At 36.8% G+C, this 22,405-nt stretch overlaps 1 protein-coding gene across 3 annotated transcripts in view; it reads right to left on the bottom strand.

Annotated features, from left to right (window-relative positions):
• LOC131229729 (nuclear transport factor 2) overlaps window positions 1–22,405 on the bottom strand; it is a 74,942-nt gene that overhangs the window by 17,661 nt on the left and 34,876 nt on the right. Inside the window, exon 1 of one of the 3 annotated variants that reach the window (XM_058225725.1) lies at window positions 282–325. The exons of 1 other annotated variant lie outside the window; for it this stretch is intronic. In XM_058225725.1, coding sequence (XP_058081708.1) covers window positions 282–310 — 29 coding nt within the window. In that variant the 5' untranslated portion in view covers window positions 311–325. Of the gene's footprint in view, window positions 1–281; window positions 326–22,405 lie in introns of those variants that run through there. One more of the 3 variants, XM_058225726.1, reaches the window with a different exon arrangement.

Here is a 22,405-nt window from a genome sequence, read left to right as displayed (position 1 = left end):
TAATTTAAATAGAGAGAAGTGACAATTTGTGCCCTATTCCAAACAAAGCCTCATTCATGCAATCCAAACAACACTAAAACCCAAAAAACACTAGTACAAATCTATGATATTGAAATCCTTCAAATCCCTCAAAACTTGTGTAGGAGATGAGTTGACACGGGGAGGGTGCCAGATCCATGTCGATATGGCTCAGCCATACCTGAAATTTTATAGTAGAATTAATGTTCAAAATTGTAAAAACATATCTAAAAATTAAGCAAGTTTATCTTGTCGACCCATACCCATACCCATATCCTTGCAGCATCACCATACCCTGAGATTTGGAAATCAAGCAGAACTCGTAGACCCATATCCCTGCCCAACACTGTACCCATGTGGCCGTACCAAAGTAACATAGATAAGAAGAAGGAACCTGAACACGAAATCCTATGAACCCAAACATAAACAAGGCTAGACAACCGCGAACCAGACAGTAGAATCCAAGAAAAACCTCTATTCTTCTTAAAATCAGTTGCCAAGCATGATTTTAGAAACCAGAGAGATTTTTTTAACAGACTTATGAAAACCAATTGAGAAGCACAATTCCAGAAACCAGAGACATTTCTCAAGCAAACAGGAAAACACTAAAGCCGTTGGAAGGCCCAAAACATATTGGAAAATGAACACTCCAAAATCCCAACACAATTCCTTTTAACTCCAACAAAAAACTATTGAAAATAAAATCAAATCAATAAAATACAAGAATCTCTACCTACAGTGTCTAATCAAACATGAAGCATGTTTTAGGAAAACCCTACAAATCACTAAACCATATAACTATTCAAGTCAGAAACCATCCGAAACCCTCAAACCCAAACCAAGGGAATAATAAAACCATGAAACTACAATATAAATCCTAGAAATCCGAAATAAAGCGGCAGCAAAACAATCTGATAACTGAAATAAATTGCAAGAAGAACCTCATCTACATCCTCTAACTAATTGATAAGCATGGTTATAGGAAACCCAAAAGCACTATAAAATTCACAATCAAGTCAGGAAATTCCAAACAGAAAAATCCTAAAACCCCAAAGCATGAACCTGGATGACTATGAAACTCCAAAATAGAACCCTCGAACCCACGCACGAACACACACACACACACACACACAAAAAAAAAAAGCTTGACACAAAATCATTGACCACCAATGAAAAAAAAAAAAAAAAGCAAAAGCGAAGAACCTCCATCCAAAGGACCTAACACAATTGAAGAAAACCCTAAAACAACAAAACCGTAAAATCCAAAACAATTCAAGTAAACTCAAAAACTAAATTCTAAAACCTTAAGGAGCAAGGAAAAGCGGTATTTGGATCAACAATATGCATGGGCTGCCCCTTGAATGGGATTTCTTAGTATTTATTCACAGAATGAGTTTTGTTGGCTCATGAACTATCTCAAGGCAAGAGATGCCCCTGACTGAGGCGAGATGCGATCGAGGGCGAGAGACGGGGTGAGGAGCGATTAAGGGCGATAGACGGGGCGAGGCGCAATCTAGGGCGATAGACGGGGCGAGGCGCGATCGAGGGCGAGAGATGAGGCGAGATGCAATCCCAGGCCTGGATCATGGGAGATCTCGAGGAGGCGACACAAGAAGATCAAAGAGACGAGGTGGACTCTCAGTAAGCCAGGGGAGATCGTCCTTTGAGGTGTCCAAACATTAGGCGCAAGCTAGCAAGGTGACATTTGGTGGACATAGAGAGGTGTGGGAGACGATCTACATCGTTGGATCAATCAGGGCAGAGGTTGGAGGGAGGACGACATGCTATATAGGGGGAGGGGATCTCTAGACTGAAGCCTAGGTACATCTCAGTTGTGTTGTCAAAGTCAAGGGTTGGGAGTGGGAGATTGAGCTAGCGACAGTAGGTAGGCAGGGGGTACGAGGGTGGAGGTAGACAAGCGTAAAGGGAAAGAGCTAGGGAGAGTTGCATGGAGGGCTTTCGTGCGGGCGGTAGTCCTCCCACAGGGGCCGTTCTCAGAGTTTTGCTTTTGTTCAACTGAAAAGGGAAGATGAGATTCCAACAGTGATCTTGAGGAAGGAGGAGTCAGGGAGACTAAGGAGTTTCGCTTTTGTTCAACTGAAAAGGGAAGATGAGATTCCAACAATGATCTTGAGGAAGAAGGGATCAGGGAGCAAAGGAGTTTTGCTTTTGTTCAACGGAAAAGGGAAGATGAGATTCCAGCAGTGATTTCGACTCTTCACCAGAAAACCTTTAAAGGTCGAAACATTTCGATTCAAAGAGCCAAGTATGGACTAGTAGCAACTAACCATCAGATTGGGAAGAAGGTGTTGATAAGGGCAGCTAGATAACAAACTAGTGTGGGGGTGGGTGCAGCTCCTGTGGAAGTCCAAGCTCCTACAACTAACTCCGCCTTGAAAGATACAGACTCAGGGGAGTTGGAGGCAGGTCCGGCAAGAGGAGATTGCATCTCTGAGTTGGAGGCTGCAATAACATTTCGACGAAATGAAGGTCTAGCTTTGGAAAGGGAATTTGATTGTAGGCCCTATGGTGAATGTTAACCCCAAGGTGGTGGAGAATGCTCAATGGAGCTTGGTGGAGGTAAAGGTCGGCACCACCTTAGGGAAGGTAAAGGTCCAAATGTCTCTCCGGCCACAAATGGATCTCAATCGATTGTTGAGGCCATTTCTAATGATAGCCCGATGGAACACCTTCGAAGGTGGGAAGATCAGTTGTCATTCAGATGAGAGAGGGTCCAACATCATGTCTAGGGCATTCCGTTGGAGCTTTAGTTTTCAAAGATATTTGCGATGGTGGTTTCGTGTATCACAGAGACATTGATGGTGGATCTGGCTACTAAGGGCTCAGAGGTCAAGCAACAAGAATCTTTAACAAGAAGAAATCGATCACGACACTGGAGATAGTTACCTTTATCGTCAGGGAGGAGGGGGTGACAATTAAGGTGGTGAAGGAGGTGTCAAGTCAAGAGAGTAGCTAAGGGAAAGCGAAGGAGTCGAGGATGGCCAGAGCTCCACTCACAAGAAGGGGGGAAATAGCAATGGCGAACAAAGGAGCTCGCTCCCTATACTCCTGAGGAGACGAACTTGTAGGTCGTCGATATGAAGTTGGTGGATTCTATGTGAGGGATTTCTTTTAAAGACTGGGTGGCCATCAACTCAATGGACTCTGCTAGGGGGTTGCCTAGGATTCTAGACTCTAGTCAAAGAAGATAAAGACTTTTGGTCTGAGTTCACTTTAGAACGCAACAAGTTCGGTCTTCCTTGGTGCATAGGTGGGGATTTCAATGTTACTAAATTTTCTTTTGAGAAATCTCATGGAGGAGGTATCACTTAAAGCATGCACGACTTCTCCGAGTGGTGGGTCTACCTGTAAAAGAGTTTATTAATCTCCCAATGATCGATGGGAAATTTACATGGACGAATGGTCAGGACCATCCAATCTTGTCCAAATTAGACTATTTCTCAGTATCTTTTGAAAGGCAAGATCTTGGCTTGGAAAAGGGAAGTGTTGGCAAATCTAAAAGACATGTTAAGTGGCATTCTTTTGAAGATTCGGTCCTTTGATTTAAAGGCAAAAGATCTGGAGCTTTCAAAGGATGAAAAAATCATTAGGTTGAAGCTAGCGCAAGACTATTCATACCAGCTAAAGGAGGAAGAGATTAAATGTAGACAAAGGTCGAAGACAAACTAGCTTGAGGGGGCAAAAATACGAAATCCTTCTATTGCATTGCTACTATGTGGCAAGAAGTAACAAAATTGAAAGTGTGGTAGTAAATGGTAGAAGAGTTGAAGAGAATGATCAAGTGTGCCCTAAGGTGGTCAACTGCTACAAATCCCTTCTCTTTGATGATGGATGGGAGAGACCCACTCTTGATGACTAAAAGGGTTTAAGGGCCTCTCTGGTATATAGTTTAAAGGCCTCTCTGGTATTGAGGTAGCCTCTTTGGAGAAGCCATTTTCGAAGGATGAAATCAAGGCGGCAATAGAATCAATGGGAAGGGATAAGAAATAGAGCTCAAACAATTACCCAATGGCCTTCTTCCAAGATTGTTAGGTGGAAAAGACCGGTGTTGTGAAATTTATGGTCGAGTTTCACGAGAGGTGTCACATGTCAACAGAGTTGGGAGCTTTTTTCATCGCTATTATTCCGAACGTATCCAAGGAACATAAATTGAGGGATTTCAGACCAATTAGCCTAGTTGGGGAGCCATACAAGATCCTTGCAAAAATGTTAGTGCCCAGGCTTTAGGTGGCTTTCGACTTAATTATAAACCAGAACCAACACGTGTTTATCACAGACAATGAGCTTTTTGGATAGCGTCGTGATAGCCCATGAGTGCATTGACTCTCATTACAAGGAAGGTACAAAAGGGTTAGTGCGCAAGCTGGACATCAAGAAGGCATATGATCATATCAAATGGAAATTCTTCAATTACTTGATGGGTTGAGTGGACTGCGGGTTGAAGTGGAGGGGTTGGATGAGGGAGTGTATCTGGCCGACCAAATTTTTTGTTCTGGCTAACGATTACTCTTAAGGCTTCTTTAGCTCATCAAGGTGTATTCGATAAGGAGAACCTCTTTCTCCATTTCTAATTGTTGTGGTGGAGGAGATCCTAGGTAGGATGCTAGCCAAAGGTCACCAGGAAGACATCATTTGCGATTTCAAACAAAGTAATGCAAGTGCTCCTATCTCTCATCTCCAATTCGCTGATAATATTGTGCTCTTTTTTGAAGTAAGTGAATCTATGGAGGGACAAGTTAAGAATAATCATTCTATATTTTGAAGTGGCATTGGGTTTGAAGATAAATATTGCAAAAAAGTGAAATGTTGGAAGTGCATATAGTCAAGGAGAAAGTCGAGCAGATGGCATCAATCTTTGGATGCAAGGTAGGGGCATTCCCCTCTACTTATCTTGGGCTCCCCTTTGTATTTAGAAGCCAGCAAAGCACTTGTGGGCTGTAGTGGTGGAGAGATTTGAAGGAAGCTCTCTAATTGGAAATCTCGGTATCTCTTGTTGGGTGGTCGAATCCACCTTCATTAAAGCAGCATTATAAAATCTTCCATAGTATTTCATATCCTTATTCAAGTGCCTGAAATCAATTTCAGAGAGCTTGAAAAGTTTTGGCGTAATTTCTTATCACAGGGAGTGGACAACAGGAAAAGGTTCCAACTTGTGGGATGGAAAGAGGTGTGTAGACCATATAAGGGAGGGGATGGTATAAGAGACTTGGAAAAGATAAATCTAACTCTTCTAGAAAAATGGTTATGATGCTTCGAGATGAGGGAAGATTCTCTTCAGTGTTTGACCATAGCTGAAAAATACAGGTGCCAAGAATGGGGGTAGGGGGTGAAAGATTCTTCTCTCTATAGAGCCTCATGGATTTGGAAAGGGATATCTAGAATCAAGCATATGTTTGGCACTAAGATTCGCTTTGTTATTAGGAGCGGGGATAGAGTTCGCTTTTGGTAAGACGTGTAGATACGAGAATCCCTGCTCGAATACGTGTTCCCTAGAGTAGCTCATCTATCCTTGGGGAGGAATATTATGGTATCTAGCTGCTACTCAAGCACTGCAATGATTTGGTCTCCTCCATGCTATAGGAACATGACGGATGAGGAGGTGGAGTGTGTGAGGCTCCTTAATTGTCTTCACCTTTGTAAGCCAATGGGGATGAAGGGGACAAAATGCTTTGGCAAAGGAAAAATCCAATCACTTTTTGGTTTGGTCCTTCTATGGCTTATTGCGGCACTCAAAATAGGTCGGTTCAAGAGTGGTCATGGTTAAGGTGTGGCACTATGGGGATCCTCCAAAAAATTGTAGCCTTTGGATGGCTGGTTGGGAGAGGAAGAGTTTTCACCATTGACAACCTCCAAAGACGATCAATGATATTGCTTGATGTATGTGTGATGTGTATGGTACACACCAAGCTGGTAGATCATCTATTCATTCATTGCGCATTTGCCAAGCAATTATGGAGTAGTTTTTTTTTCATAATCTTCGACATGTCTTGGATGATACCCGAGTCAGTGTGGGATTTATTCTTGATTTGGCATGGGGCGGGGCTAGGAAGAAACACTACAATTATGTGAAGAGTGGCTCTTCTAGCATCCTTATGGGCTATTTGGGGGGGAAGAAATTGGAGATGCTTACGTAATGAATCCCTTAGGACATAGGAGGTCTTCTTGAAAGCCCTCTTTTTATGCCTGAGTGGGCTTCTTGTATCAAATCAGTGGAAGATTGTAATTTTCATTTTTTTAATTTTTTTTCTTTTTTGTTAGGTTGTAATTTTTGTGTCATCGCGGCATCTCCTTAATAAATTACTTGTTACTCTTTAAACATAAAAATAAAAAGAGGAGCAAGGAAAGAGCATGAAAGGCACATAGGAAGCCACAGAAGCCCACATAAAATTACAACAAATGAACCCAATACTGTTTTTAAAAAATAATAATAATAATAATAACTGCAAGAAGCTTTATTCAATGCATCTAGGAAATCGAGATGCACAATCTAATGAAACCCATAAAACTGTAAAATCACACACGCAAAAGTGATTAAAGTGAACCTGATCATGGTAAAACCATGACACCTAAAACATAAGAGTTTAAGAAGGAAGAATACCTAAGCCCCAAAACAAAGCCATGGAAGCAAATGCTAAAATCCAGCAAAGAAATCAAAACCCAAGTAGAGACTGTAGTGAAAGCATGCTACTGTTTATTACACAACTATACGAACTGTCAAGATACTGATCCATAAGACCCATTTGGGTTGGATCATACCAAAAATACACTGATAAAACAATATTACCCATCTGATTTTGCTATTGACCATTTTTTGTTTTACTGGCCATTCTCAGCTATGCTCCCTAAACAGCAGGGACATGATAAGGACATTCTGTGCACCATTGACGTCCCACGAGATGCATGCATGTTCATCATGGATTGCTGGGTCAACAAATGGCAGCAAACTCCATGAAAGTGGAGCATCTAGCCAAAAATCCTAAACCCCATGGGACAAAGTACAACGAGAAGCCCGAGAATCTCAAAACAAAACCCTATAAACAAAAACCCAAATGAAGACCCTACCAGCAAAAACAACAGAAAGCCACAAGCACAGCCAGTAACAGCAGATGCAATGGAAGTTTTCTCAAAAAAAAAAAAAAAGGAAAAAAGAAACACCAAACCCACTTTCTATACAACCAATAATCACTGTTCATGAAAACACACGCACACAGAAGGAAAGAACAAAACCCCTAGAATTCCAAAACAGAAGGCAAGACCAAAACTTCAATATCCCAGAACAAAACCCTACAAAAAAAATCCAGTACAATTCAGTAAAATCAAAATAAAAAGCTCGAAGATGGTCCATGGGCCCAATCCCATGAAGAGCAAAATAAACCCAAAAATCCCAAAACAAAACGAGTGCCAAAAAGAAGAAAGAGAAAAACCCCCTGTTTCCTCAACAAAATCTCTAGAAATCCAAAAGGAAGTATTACAGAATATTTATAAAAAAAAAATCATAAATTGTTATTTCTTGATCGACCAACATGAGTCCAACAAAACAACCCATTCTGAGATTCGATCAAAACCCTAGATCTAAAACTGACAAAATCGTAGAAATAAAAAAGCTCAGCGACCACCAAATAAAATTACAAAAAAAAATAAAAAATCAAAGCTCGAAGAACATGGGAAATCAGTCGATACCGAGAAAAGAAAATCCATATAACTAACAATCTCTCTAACAATTACAAGAAAAAAAAATACATCCAAATCAAGAGAAATATACCAAAGGAAAGGTCTAAAAAAAAAAAAAAAAACATAGGAAAAATTACATATGAAAACTTATTTTCCAGATGAATTGAATTAACAAAGCGCAAATGAAGATAATACAAAAATGAGAGAAAAATAAATAGCATTTTTACCTTCGTCGGAAGCAACTGACTGTTTCTCCGAGAGAGAGAGAGAGAGAGAGAGAGGGTTTTAATGGTGAAGTGCACAGAGAAGGAAAAGGCGATGAATTGTATATAATACCTGGCCCGCAGCTTTGAGAAGTGCACACGTGTTTCTAACTCCAACAAGTGGGGCCCATTTATTAGTAATCTAGACTGTTTATCTGCTGAGTTTCAACAATGATGGAATATTCCCAAAAATATTTCTGGATTTGTGCACTAAAGTGATCCATTTTTGTAATCTCTCCCACTTGAATGTGGACCGTTATAATATTCCTTCGTGACCGTATGTCTGTAGATGGAAGTATAAAGTTCATTATTTTTTCACGTTCGAGATTTTCTCTTCTGAAGCACAAAGAATTGGTAAGGATGAAAAGATGAACGGTCTGGATTATCAATATGTGGGCCATATGTTTCATACGAGAAAACTCGTGTATCCTTCGTGAAGATGTATCCCCGGTGTGGTTCAGTTCTTCGAGAAAAATAACCCCACTTCCGGGGGAGCGGATTCGGTCAGGAAGGAATAACACCGAGTTCGATCGGGCCTTAACTGTAGGGCCCATCTTAATATCTTTTTCTTATATCCACACCGTCCATCTATTTTTAAAGATCTCTTTGGAATGCAGGAACAAAAATAATAAATATGTAAATCTTAAGTAGATCACACCATAGGAAACCATGCGAATTATCCTTAAAAACTTTCCATAGGCCACAAAAGTTTTGGACTAAGCTGATATTTGGTTTTTAACTTTCATCCACCTCTATTTGATCTTATAAGCATGTTGGATGGTAAATAAATATCACATTTGATGGTAAATAAGCATTAAAGTAGCCTATCAGAGGTTTTTAATGGTGGGCGTCAATTACCATTGTTTCCTATGGTGTGGAAAACATGAGATTTTTATTTACTTCATTTTTTATTTTGTGCAACAAAATAATTTGAAAAAACCGATGAACGGATTGGATATATAAAAAATATATCAAGATGGCCCCATAGTTACAGCCTCACCAAACTCGGTGTGAACCCGAACTGACTGAATCCGCTCCCCGTTTCAAGGGAGTAGGAAAGGGAGTTATTTGATACTCTGTTGTACATGACACTTGACACGCAGGTACCTGAAGATAATATGATTGGAATATATTAAATCAAATTAAACCGTTTAAATGGTAAGAAAAACTGTATTTCAGCTACACTCAGAAGCTCAGATTGTTTGGAAAGTTCTGTCCTCTGATTGGTGGACGCATGTTTGTTAAAATGAGACCGTTGGATATTTTTCATAATTTATCTGTTCCATACCATTACTCTGATATTTATGTAATTAAATAAGCATAATTTTTTGTTTGCTCATCAAACATGTGAACTTATAAATATAATTTGAATTAAACATATCTCACGTGTACAATTTTCAAAATTTTCTAAGTGCACGTGTATCATCTATCACACTCTGCCAGAGTATTAAGGTTTCTCTCTTGCAAAAGAGCTTCCAGCCTTAGAGTAGGGTGGCTGTTGGGCTGGGCTGAGTTGGCTCTACAGGCCGACATTACCTCGGTGGATGGGCTAGGCTAGGGCCATAAATAAGTCAGTCCAATTTATCCAATCCGTCCAAATTGTTTGCCCCCATTTAATATGCGTTTCATGGACATTCAGTGGACGGTTTAGATGAAAAATATCAGACGTGCTATATCCAGCAAACAAGTGTCCAAAGATCAGTGTTTATGATTGTTTGGCTAGATATGGTTCCTGTAAGATGACTTATCTGCATCGTGTCACAAAATTTAGGTGATCCGATTTTAGTTAGTATATGCCACGTGTATATATATGTATTTTGAAATGACCATTCATCAACCATCACATGGCATCGGCAGGGAGATCTGAGCACAAATGGGCCTCAGCGATCCTTGCCCCTCGAGCTAGCAATGCAAAGAATCAATCTGGCCCACTAGTTAGGATGGGTACCCATGTGAAGTGAATGTAGACTCTTGGCAATATTTTTATAACTATCCATTATTTTTTCATTGAGGTTTGTCCCAAAAATGAGTTGATGGTCTTGATTTATGAGCCATCTCAAGGGATCAGCTTATGCACGGCTGAGATGTACTACAAACATGATAGGCTCTGTGTGTGGTCAACGCGACTTGTGTCCTATCCCGAAGCTGGGAACGGGCAGGAGCTTTGAATGGCCACAGTAACGTATGGGTTTTATCCGCACTGTTCATCCATTTTTTGTGACATTTTATGGGATTAGACCAAAAGTTAGGTAGGTCGAGGCCTCAAGTAGACCACACAACAGGAAAATGCGATGATAATGATTCTCACTGTTGAAACTTTCCTAAGGCCCACTGTCATATTTATTTTCCATCCATTCTATTCATAAAGTTACATATACATGAATGAAGAAAAAATGTGGATATTAGCTCAATCCAAAACTTCGGTTGCCTTCAAGAAGTTTTCAACGGTAAAAATTTAATCCACATTGTGTGGTCCACATATTTCTTAGTTCTTTCTCGGTTTTAGTCATGTATCCTGAAATGTCATAGAAAAATGGATGAACGATGTGGATAAAACTCATGCATCACGGTGGCCACACAAAGCTCCTGCCCGTTCCCAGCCGGAGACTGGGCGGGGTAGGAAGCAATCTGCTTTCGCGTGTATTTGGGTGCATGTGGAGTAATTCCATGCCTTTTAGTCATGTATTCACTTTACATATGGATATGGACGAAATTCAATCATTAAGACCATATTATTATTATTATTATTATTGAACTTTTGTGATCAGAACTGTTCAAGAGATGCGTCTCATCACAAATTAAGTCATGATCAAAGTGAGAGTTCTCATCAGTTATCCTAGTCAATACATCTATAAATGGTCAAAATCATATAATGATCAATTAATTATTTGAAGTTTAGTTTTGAATGGTTGCGATAGTTTTTTAGGAAAGTTGGTTATCTATTACTCTTCTTTTGAGTTCATATGTCCTAGTTATATTTATTTTACATTATTAAGTAAATATGTAAATATGCAATGATTATAAATTACTTATCTTAACAATATCTCAACTCTTATGTTTGGCTAATCAATGATACAATGATAACAATAACATTATTTTATTACTTTAATGACAACTCATCAACTCATCAAAATACATTGAAGTTGTTTTGTACAAACAGTATGATTAATATTGGTCATTAAGTTTTTAAACTTTTACTTAGATGATTAATAACATTGGATTAGAACATTTTTTAGAGTGATATGCAATCAAAGAGAAATTATATATTGGAGAACCTTTATTTAAAATGATAAGTATTGATTATTAGTTTCCTAGTTATTAATTAATGGTTATGATTATTTAATCGAAGTGATTTTAGGAAACATTAACAATAAAAGGTGTGCCCCACCTGATGGAGGGTTTAGATCATAGATAAAATATTTCTTATTATAATAAAAAAAAATATTGTTCATTTCCTATCAACCTATCAAAGATTATGATCGTCGTATTAAGGTGAGGATGGGAATCCATTATGCGTCAATGCTATAAATAGTCTTGATCAACAACTAGACCTTCTTTATTATAACTTATATAGATCATCTATCCTCCTGAACATTAATCGGATGTTTAGGATCATCCTATCATAGCGACCTTAAAGAGACAAGCAATTAGACATAAGCCCACCACAATGGATGGTATTTATCAATAATCATAACTTTCATATTAATTATAATTTATATAAATTGTCCATTTCCTTAGTCTTTAATCAAATGATTAAAATCATTCGATCAAAATGTTTTCAAGAGGGATGAGTAATCAATGATACTCCCACATGATAGAAAATCATGAATGAGAGGGACATGTGATCTAAACATGGCTCACTTGATGGACATTGTTTATTGTTTCATTGACATAATAAATATGAAACATTGATGTCTTGGCTATTGATCTGAATAATTTAAACAATTCAATTGAAGTGGCCTTTTAGGAGGCATCCACAACACAAGATTGACTCTATTTACTTTTTATGAGGGATCCACAAGACAAGATTGGCCCTACCTAACAGGTAGCCCGTATCACATATAAGACTTATTTAAGTATAATAAATATGAATAGTTCATTTCTCAAGCATTGATTAGATAACAAGTATCATTGTGTTAGGATGGCTTTCGGATGTGTAATCAAATATGCACTCCACATGATAGACAACCAAGATTATAATCAAACATTTATGTTATGTAATCCATATGGACAACCATTTTTTTAACCATCAATTGCATGTTTATAATCATTACATTAAAGATGGGATGTGCGATGGATAGCTTGAATCCATTATTGGACAATTTTGTATATTATACTTGACTTCCACCACTGATTTTGATGATCATCATTTATTATATTATTTAAATAGTTCATTCCTAATTAATTTAGGACTCAAAACATCTTTTATAAAATGTAATTTTGACTAAACCAAACAAACACAAAATCTAGAAAATCATGATTTGACAAAGAAAAAAAAAACACAAATGAAGTTGATAGTTAGTGAATTCCAATTATACTGATTAATAGACTTTAAATTCTTGGATTGACTAATTTCGTATATCTAATTGGGACCTTAGTATGAAAATTATAAAATATATATAGTAAACAAAATGCTCAATTTTGGACAAAATTGTACTTTTTAGTTCATTTTCTAACCTCAAGTCGATGAGGTAGCTTGTTTGGCTCCCATTCCCTTTATTTTTTATTTTGAATAAAAGTACCTAGTTGAGAGGCTAATGCAATAAAGTTGCATCGAGTCATATCATCTTGTCCAGTCTCAACTAAGCCATGGCTATCAGAGAGTTTGTAACTCCGCCTGAAACTCATTGACTTGAGTTGACTCGATTAAGTTATGACTATAAGCATCGAGTCTTAAAACTATAAGCATTGAGTCTTAAAGCTACAATCTAAATCATTGTTGTATTATGTAGAATACATGAGTGTGTTCATGTTAGAAGGTTGTATGAGTTTATATAGCTTATGTAAACATCTTTGTACAATAGATAAATGGTCGTATCTTAATTATTTTATACCCATGGTATAAAGATGTCTACATAAGTATATCATGGCGCACCCTCTCATTCATACATATAGATTTGTATCTCTCTATGTGTTGCCCCCATACACCTATACACCCTTCCATGTACACACATAGACTCATGTAGTTGTACATGTTGGTCCCCACCATGGAAAGACTAAGTCTAAAAATTCTCTTTATTAGAAAAAAAAAAAACTTTTAATTACCTGCCACTAAAGTAGGATATCATATCACGTGATATTTTTGTGGGACACAAACTTTGCATTTAAAAAAAAAAAATTTACACAATTTCATCAAAATCATCCTTAAAAAGTTCACATATGAAATAGGAAACAAAAGCATGGTTTTAAAAGAGGTTTGGAAGTGAATTCTCAAATACTTAAAGTACTGTAACTTTGTAACGCCCTGGTTTTCAGGACCCAAGTATGACCCGTCTCCCAAAAACCCAAGTGTTAAATTTAAAGAATGGTCAGATATAATATATTTTTTTTATCAGAGTAAGCAAATGAGCGTAGTGTGGACAAATCGACATAAAAAAAATTCATTATTATTATAATATTCCCATAATGACTTATACAAACCAATGTCTCCAAAATTAACAAATACAATAATTACATGATCTAATACATAAGAAATAATATAAAGCATATAAATATAAGCCGCAAGATCACACAGCTTCTCCAAGCATACGTCAAGCATTCCTAGTGATCGTACCATGCTCCTTATCAAGTCTAAATATGCATATCACTTAAGCCACCTGTACTACCTGTACGGTTTTATATTTGATGGATGAGTCGCCAACTCAGTATGAATTCCCCTCAAGATTATGCACCGCCACATTAAGCAAGAAATAGTATAAAACATACAGACAACCAAAATAGAGTAAATGCAGTCTTGTTAGATTCATGGATGCATGAATGTAATGATCGACCCGGGTAAAACATTCAGACGGTCTGTGCCCCGGGTAAAACATCTAGACGGGTAATGGGGTCGTCACCTAGGGATAAGACTGGTTATCAGCGCAACACGTAGCGTAATCGCAGGGCATGATAATCCGAGTCAATATCACAATCGAATGACTGGTCATAAGCGTAACACGCAGCGTAATCGCAGGGCAGAGTGATCCAAGTCATCGAAATATGTCATGTATGCATGACTTGTCAGCTCATTATTAGTCCATTTGCAACCAGCCAATTTAAGTAAGCTCACGGTCACTACGGGGAGCACATGGCCCAGCATAGGCCAACAGCTCAGGCATAATATCCCATTACCACCATCCCCGGCCCGTGAGGCTACCATCTTAGGATATTTAATGGAAACCCGTCGACTAGTGGTCAATCATATTACAATATATGAGGCTTAGCATCACATGGTTGTACAGTATAAAACAATGGACCCATAGAGAAAATACTAGAACAAAGCCACATAGGGCGATATCAAAGTAGGCCACATAGGGCAAGTATCAGAACCGTGCGATAAAATACCATCTTTGAAAGCCATTGGACACAACAACCCTGGATGGTAGGCCCACATCAATGATCATCTGGACCATCACTCAATAACCACCAAGTTGAAGGTCCATTACGATCACGACTAGTCAAGTTACATCCCAAGTATGGGTGTATATTCATATGTGGGAGTTTTTCTACTAATGTACCAGTTTAAGTTCCATAAGCAATCCACAGAAAGAAATCCACAAGCATGAACAATTATACAGGATAATCATAAAGCATATAATACAACAATTCAATTCCCACCAGCTAATACATGTGATTATGAAAGAGAGATATCATTTATGAATTTAAATAAAAACTATAACCTAAGCTAATGAGAAGATGGAAAGCTCAATGGGAGGAATCATTACTTTATAGTTTGTATCGCCTATCAACATCATTAGGGAATGCGCGTTCCCTTAAGATCAAGTCCTACCATAAATCAGGATGTACAATTAGATCCAAGTTCTTCATACCACCTCGGGTTTAAGATCATACCTTAGGGTTATCTTTTAGGGTTTTGGGGTTTTATCCTATGGTCTAGCCCCATACTTAGATTTTATGATTTGAATCCTAACTTATTATTATTAATGTTATTATCATCATTATTATTATTGTACAATGGGTCAGATAACATTCATAGTAGGAGTATCAACCCATCCGTATTAATGATGAAGGTGCACAAGGTCCTATCTAAATATACCGACATTATCCATTATTCTTGTAATGATTAATAGGGCAAGTAATAATAATAGGATTTCTTTAATAACACTAATATAATAAGAATTTATACTGTGGGGCCCATCTTGATATCTTTTTTTTATATCCACACCGTCCATTTGTTTTTAAAGATCTCTTTGGTATAAATGAACAAAAATGATATATATAAAAATCTTAGGTAGATCACACCATAGAAAACAGTGCGAATTATCCCTGAAAACTTTCCATGGGCCACAAAAGTTATGGACTAAGCTGATATTTGTTTTTTTACTTTCATCCACCTTTATTTGATCTTATCAGCACATTGGATGGTAAATAAACATCACATATGATGGTAAATAAGCATTAAAGTAGCCTGTCAGAGGTTTTTAATGGTGGGCGTCAATTACCATTGTTTCCCATGGTGTGGACAACATGAGACTTTTATTTACTTCATTTTTTATTTTATGCCACAAAATAATTTGAAAAAACCGATGAACGAAGTGGATATACAAAAAATATATCAAAATGACCCCACAGTTACGGCCTCACCAAACTCGGTGTAAACCCGAACTGACCGAATCCGCTCCCCGTTTCAAGGGAGTAGGAAAGGGAGTTATTTGATACTCCGCTGTATATGACACTTGATACGCAGGTACCTGAAGATAATACGATTGGAATATATTAAATCAAATTAAACAGTTTAAATGGTAAGAAAAAACCGTATTTCAGCTACACTCAGAAGCTCAGATTGTTTGAAAAGTTCTGTCCTCTGATTGGTGGACGCATGTCTGTTAAAATGAGACCGTTGAATATTTTTCATAATTATCTGTTCCATACCATTACTCTGATATTTATATAATTAAATAAGCATAATTTTTTGTTTGCTCATGTTTCATGTGAACTTATAAATATAATTTGAATTAAACATATCTCACTTGTACAATTTTCAAAATTTTCTAAGTGCACGTGTATCATCTATCACACTCCGCCCGAGTATTAAGTTTCTCTCTTGCAAAAGAGCTTCCAGCCTTAGAGTAGGTGGCTGTTGGGCTGGGCTGAGTTGGCTCTACAGTCTGACATTACCTCGGTGGATGGGCTAGGCCAGGGCCATAAATGAGTCAGTCCAATTTATCCAAACCATCCAAATTGTTTGCACCCATTTAAAATGGTTCCTAAGCAAGAATAGTTACACTAATGGCAGCATGATATGCGTTTCGTGGACATTCAGTGGACGGTTTAGATGAAAAATATTAGACGTGCTATATCCAGCAAACAAGTGTCCAAAGATCAGTGTTTCTGATTGTTTGGCTGGATATGGTTTCAATACGATGACTTATCTGCATCGTGTCACAAAATTTAGGTGGTCTAATTTTAGTTAGTACATGCCACGTGTATATATATTTATTTTGAAATGACCATTCATCAACCATCACATGGCATCGGCAGGGAGATCTGAGCACAAATGTCAAATGGGGCTCAGCGGCCCTTGCCCCTCAAGCCAGCTATGCAAAGAATCAATCTCGCCCACTGGTTAGGATGACCACCCATGTGAAGTGAATGTAGACCGTTGGCAATATTTTTATAATTATCCATTATTTTTTCATTGAGGTTTGTCCCAAAAATGAGTTGATGGTCTTGATTTATGAGCCATCTCAAGGGACCAGCTTATGCGCGGCTGAGATGTACTACAAACATGATAGGCTCTGTGTGTGGTCAATGCGGCTTGTGTCCTACCCCCAAGCTAGGAACGGACGGGAGCTTTGAATGGCCACAGTAATGTATGGGTTTTATCCACACTGTTCATCCATTTTTTGTGGCATTTTATGGGATTAGACCAAAAGTTAGGTAGATCGAGGCCTCAAGTAGACCACACAATAGGAAAATGCGATGATAATGATTCTCACTGTTGAAACTTTCCTAAGGCCCACTGTCATATTTATTTTCCATCCATTCTATTCATAAAGTTACATATACATGAATGAAGAGAAAATGTGGATATTAGCTCAATCCAAAACTCCGGTTGCCTTCAAGAAGTTTTCATCGGTAAAAATTTAATCCACATTGTGTGGTCCACATATTTCTTAGTTCTTTCTCGGCTTTAGTCATGTATCCTGAAATGTCATAGAAAAATGGATGGACGATATGGATAAAACTCATGCATCACGGTGGTCACACAAAGCTTCTGCCCGTTCCTAGCCGGAGAGTGGGCGAGGTAGGAAGCAATCTGCTTTCGCGTGTATTTGGGTGCATGTGGAGTAATTTCATGTATCTTAGTCATGTATTTACTTTACATATGGATATGGACGAAATTCAATCATTAAGACCATATTATTATTATTATTATTATTGAACTTTTGTGATCAGAACTGTTCAAGAGATGCATCTCATCACAAATTAGGTCATGATCAAAGTAAGAGTTCTCACCAGTTATCCCAGCCAATACATGTATAAATGGTCAAAATCATATAATGATCAATTAATTATTTGAAGTTTAGTTTTGAATGGTTGCGATAGTTTTATACGAAAGTTGGTTATCCATTACTCTTCTTTTGAGTTCATATGGCGTAGTTATATTTATTTTACATTATTAAGTAAATATGTAAATGTGCAATGATTATAAATTACTTATCTTAACAATATCTCAACTCTTATGTTTGGCTAATCAATGGTACAATGATAACAATAACATTATTTTATTACTTTAATAACAGCTCATCAACTCATCAAAATACATTGAAGTTGTTTTGTATAATCAGTATGATTAATATTGGTCATTAAGTTTTTAAACCTTTACTTAGATGATTAATAACATTGGATTAGAACATTTTTTAGAGTGATATGCAATCAAAGAGAAATTATATATTAGAGAACCTTTATTTAAAATGATAAGTATGGATTATTAATTTTCTAGTTATTAATTAATGGTTATGATTATTTGATCGAAGTGATTTTAAGAAACATTAACAATAAAAGGTATGCCCCACCTAATGAAGGGTTTAGATCATAGATAAGATATTTCTTATTATAATAAAAAAAATATTGTTCATTTCCTATCAACCTATCAAAGATTATGATCATCGTATTAAGGTGAGGATGGGAATCCATTATGCCTCAATGTTATAAATAGTCTTGATCAACAACTAGACTTTCGTTATTATAACTTATATGAATCATCTATCCTCCTGAACATTAATCGGATGTTTAGGATCATCCTATCATAGCGACCTTGAAGAGACAAGCAATTAGACATAAGCCCACCACAATGGATGGTATTTATCAATAATCATAACTTTCATATTAATTATAATTTATATGAATTGTCCATTTCCTTGGTCTTTAATCAAATGATTAAAATCATTAGATCAAAATGTTTTCAAGAGGGATGAGTAACCAATGATGCTCCCACATGATAGAAAATCATGAATGAGAGGGACATGTGATCTAAACATGACTCACTTGATGGACATTGTTTATTGTTTCATTAACATAATAAATATGAAACATCGATGTCTTGGCTATTGATCTGAATAATTTAAACAATTCAATTGAAGTGACCTTTTAGGAGGCATCCACAACACAAGATTGACTCTATTTACTTTTTATGAGGGATCCACAAGACAAGATTGACCCTACCTAATAGGTAGCCCGTATCACATATAAGACTTATTTAAATATAATAAATATGAATAGTTCATTTCTCAAGCATTAATTAGATAGTAAGTATCATTGTGTTAGGGTGGCTTTCGGATGTGTAATCAAATATGTAGTCTACATGATAGACAACCAAGATTGATGATCAAACATTTATGTTATGTAATCAATATGGACAACCATTTTTTTAACCATCAATTGCATGTTTATAATCATCACATTAAAGATGGGATGTGCGATGGATGGCTTGAATCTATTATTGGATAATTTTGTATATTATACTTGACTTCCACCACTGATTTTGATGATCATCATTTATTATATTATTTAAATAGTTCATTCCTAATTAATTCAGGACTCAAAACATCTCTTATAAAATGTAATTTTAACTAAACCAAAAAAACACAAAATCTAGAAAATCATAATTTGACAAGAACAAAAAAAACACAAATGAAGTTGATAGTTAGTGAATTCCAATTATACTGATCAATAGACTTTAAATTCTTGGATTGATTAATTTCGTATATCCAATTGGGACCTTAGTATGAAAATTATAAAATATATAAAGTAAACAAAATGCTCAATTTTGGACAAACTTGTACTTTTTAGTTCATTTCCAAACCTCAAGTCGATGAGGTATCTTGTTTAGCTCTCATTCCCTTTGTTTTTTCTTTTGAATAAAAGTACCTAGTTGAGAGGTTGACGCAATCAAGTCGCATCGAGTCATATCATCTTGTCCAGTCTCAACTAAGCCATGGCTGTCAGAGAGTTTGTAACTCTGCCCGAAACTCATTGACTTGAGTTGACTCGATTAAGTTATGACTATAAGCATCGAGTCTTAAAACTATAAGCATTGAGTCTTAAAGCTACAATCTAAATCATTGTTGTATTATGTAGAATACATGAGTGTGTTCATGTTAGAAGGTTGTATGAGTTTGTATAGCTTATGTAAACATCTTTACACAATAGATAAATGACCGTATCTTAATTGTTTTATACCCATGGTACAAAGATGTCTACATAAGTATATCATGGCGCATCCTCTCATTCATACACATAGATTTGTATCTCTCTATGTGTTAGCCCCATACACCTATACACCCTTCCATGTACACACATAGACTCATGCAGTTGTACATGTTGGTCCCCACCATGGATAGACTAAGTCTAAAAATTCTCTTTATTAGAAAAAAAAAAAACTTTCAATTACCGTCCACTAAAGTAGGATATCATATCACGTGATATTTTTGTAGGACACAAACTTTGCATTTAAAAAAAAAAATTTACACAATTTCATCATAAATCATCCTTAAAAAGTTCACATATGAAATAGGAAACAAAAGCATGGTTTTAAAAGAAGTTTGGAGAATTCTCAAATACTTAAAGCACTGTAACTTTATAACGCCCTGGTTTTCAAGACCCGAGTATGACCCGTGTCCCAAAAACCCGAGTGTTAACTTTAAAGAATGGTCAGATATAATATTTTTCGTTTATCAGAGTAAGCAAATGAGCGTAGTGTGGACAAATCGACATAAACAAATTTTCATTATCATTATAATATCCCTATAATGACTTATACAAACCAATGTCTCCAAAATTAACAAATACAAAAATTACATGATCTAATACATAAGAAATAATATAAAGCATATAAATATAAGCCGCAAGATCACACAGCTCATCCAAGCATACGTCAAGCATTCCCGGTGATCGTACCCTGCTCCTTATTAAGTCTGAACATGCATATCACTTAAGCCACCTGTACTACCTGTACGGTTTTATATTTGATGAATGAGTGGCCAACTTAGTATGAATTCCCCTCAAGATTATATACCGCCACATTAAGTAAGAAATAGTATAAAACATACAAACAACCAAAACAGAGTAAATGCAGTCTTGTTAGATTCATGGATGCAAGAATGTAACGATCGACCCGGGTAAAACATCCAGACGGTCTGTGCCCCGGGTAAAACATCCGGATGGGCAATGGGGTTGTCACTCAGGGATAAGACTCGTTATCAGCGCAACACGCAGCGTAATCGCAGCGCATGATAATCCGAGTCAATATCACAATCGAATGACTGGTCATAAGCGTAACACGCAACGTAATCGCATGACAGAGTGATCCAAGTCATCGAAATATGCCATGTATGCATGACTTGTTAGCCCATTATTAGTCCATTTGCAATCAGCCAATTTAAGTAAGCTCACGGTCACTACGGGGGGCACATGACCCAGCGTAGGCCGACAGCTCGGGCATAGTATCCCATTACCACCATCCCCGGCCCGTGAGGCTACCATCTTAGGATGTTTAATGGAAACCCGTCGACTAGTGGTCAATCATATTATAATATATGAGGCTTAGCATCACATGGTTGCATAGTATAAAACAACGGATCCATAGAGAAAATACTAGAACAAAGCCACATAGGGCGATATCAAAGTAAGCCACATAAGGCGAGTATCAGAACCGTGCGATAAAAGACCATCCTTGAAAGCCATTGGACACAACAACCCTGGATAGTATGCCCACATCAATGATCCATCTAGACCATCACTCAATAACCACCAAGTCGAAGGTCTATTACGATCACAACTAGTCAAGTTACATCCCAAGTATGGGTGTACATTCATATGTGGGAGTTTTTCCACTAAAGTACAAGTTTAAGTTCCATAAGCAATCCATAGAAAGAAATCTACAAGCATGAACAATTTTACAGGATAATCATAAAGCATATAATATGACAATTCAATTTCCACTAGCTAACACATGTGATTATGAAAGAGAGATATCATTTATGAATTTAAATAAAAACTATAACCTAAGCTAATGAGAATATGGAAAGCTCAAGGGGAAGAATCATCACCTTATAGTTTGCATCGCCTATCAGCATCGTTAGGGAATGCGCGTTCCCTTAAGATCAAGTCCTACCATAAATCAGGATGTATAATTAGATTCAAGTTCTTCATACCACCTAGGGTTTAAGATCATAGCTTATGATTATCTTTTAAAGTTTTGGAGTTTTATCCTATGGTCTAGCCCCATACTTAGATTTTATGATTTGAATCCTAACTTATTATTATTAATGTTATTATCATCATCATTATTATTGTACAATGGGTCAGATAACATTCATAGTAGGAGTATCAACCCATCCGTATTAATGATGAAGTTGCACAAGGTCCTATCTAAACATGCCGACATTATCCATTATTCTTATAATGATTAATAGGGCAAGTGATAATAATAGGATTTCTTTACCAACACTAATATAATAAGAATTTATACTTATAATCATATCAATAAGGGTTATACTAATCCCACAAGGAGAACGATAAATATTTTTTAATGATAATACTAATAATAATAACTATCCATAATGGATTTAGTCATGGTAATAGATATTATGATCTACCATCAAGAATGATGTTTAAGAGAGTTACATGAAATTCTACTTTGTAGTAACTAAAACTTATTTATAATAACTAGGTTGAGCACAAATACTTTACCAATGGCTAAACGTACC

This window comes from Magnolia sinica, chromosome 16 (assembly GCF_029962835.1).
Source record: "Magnolia sinica isolate HGM2019 chromosome 16, MsV1, whole genome shotgun sequence".
In the NCBI taxonomy this organism is placed as follows: domain Eukaryota; kingdom Viridiplantae; phylum Streptophyta; class Magnoliopsida; order Magnoliales; family Magnoliaceae; genus Magnolia; species Magnolia sinica.
This window is presented reverse-complemented; position numbering and strand designations above follow the sequence as displayed.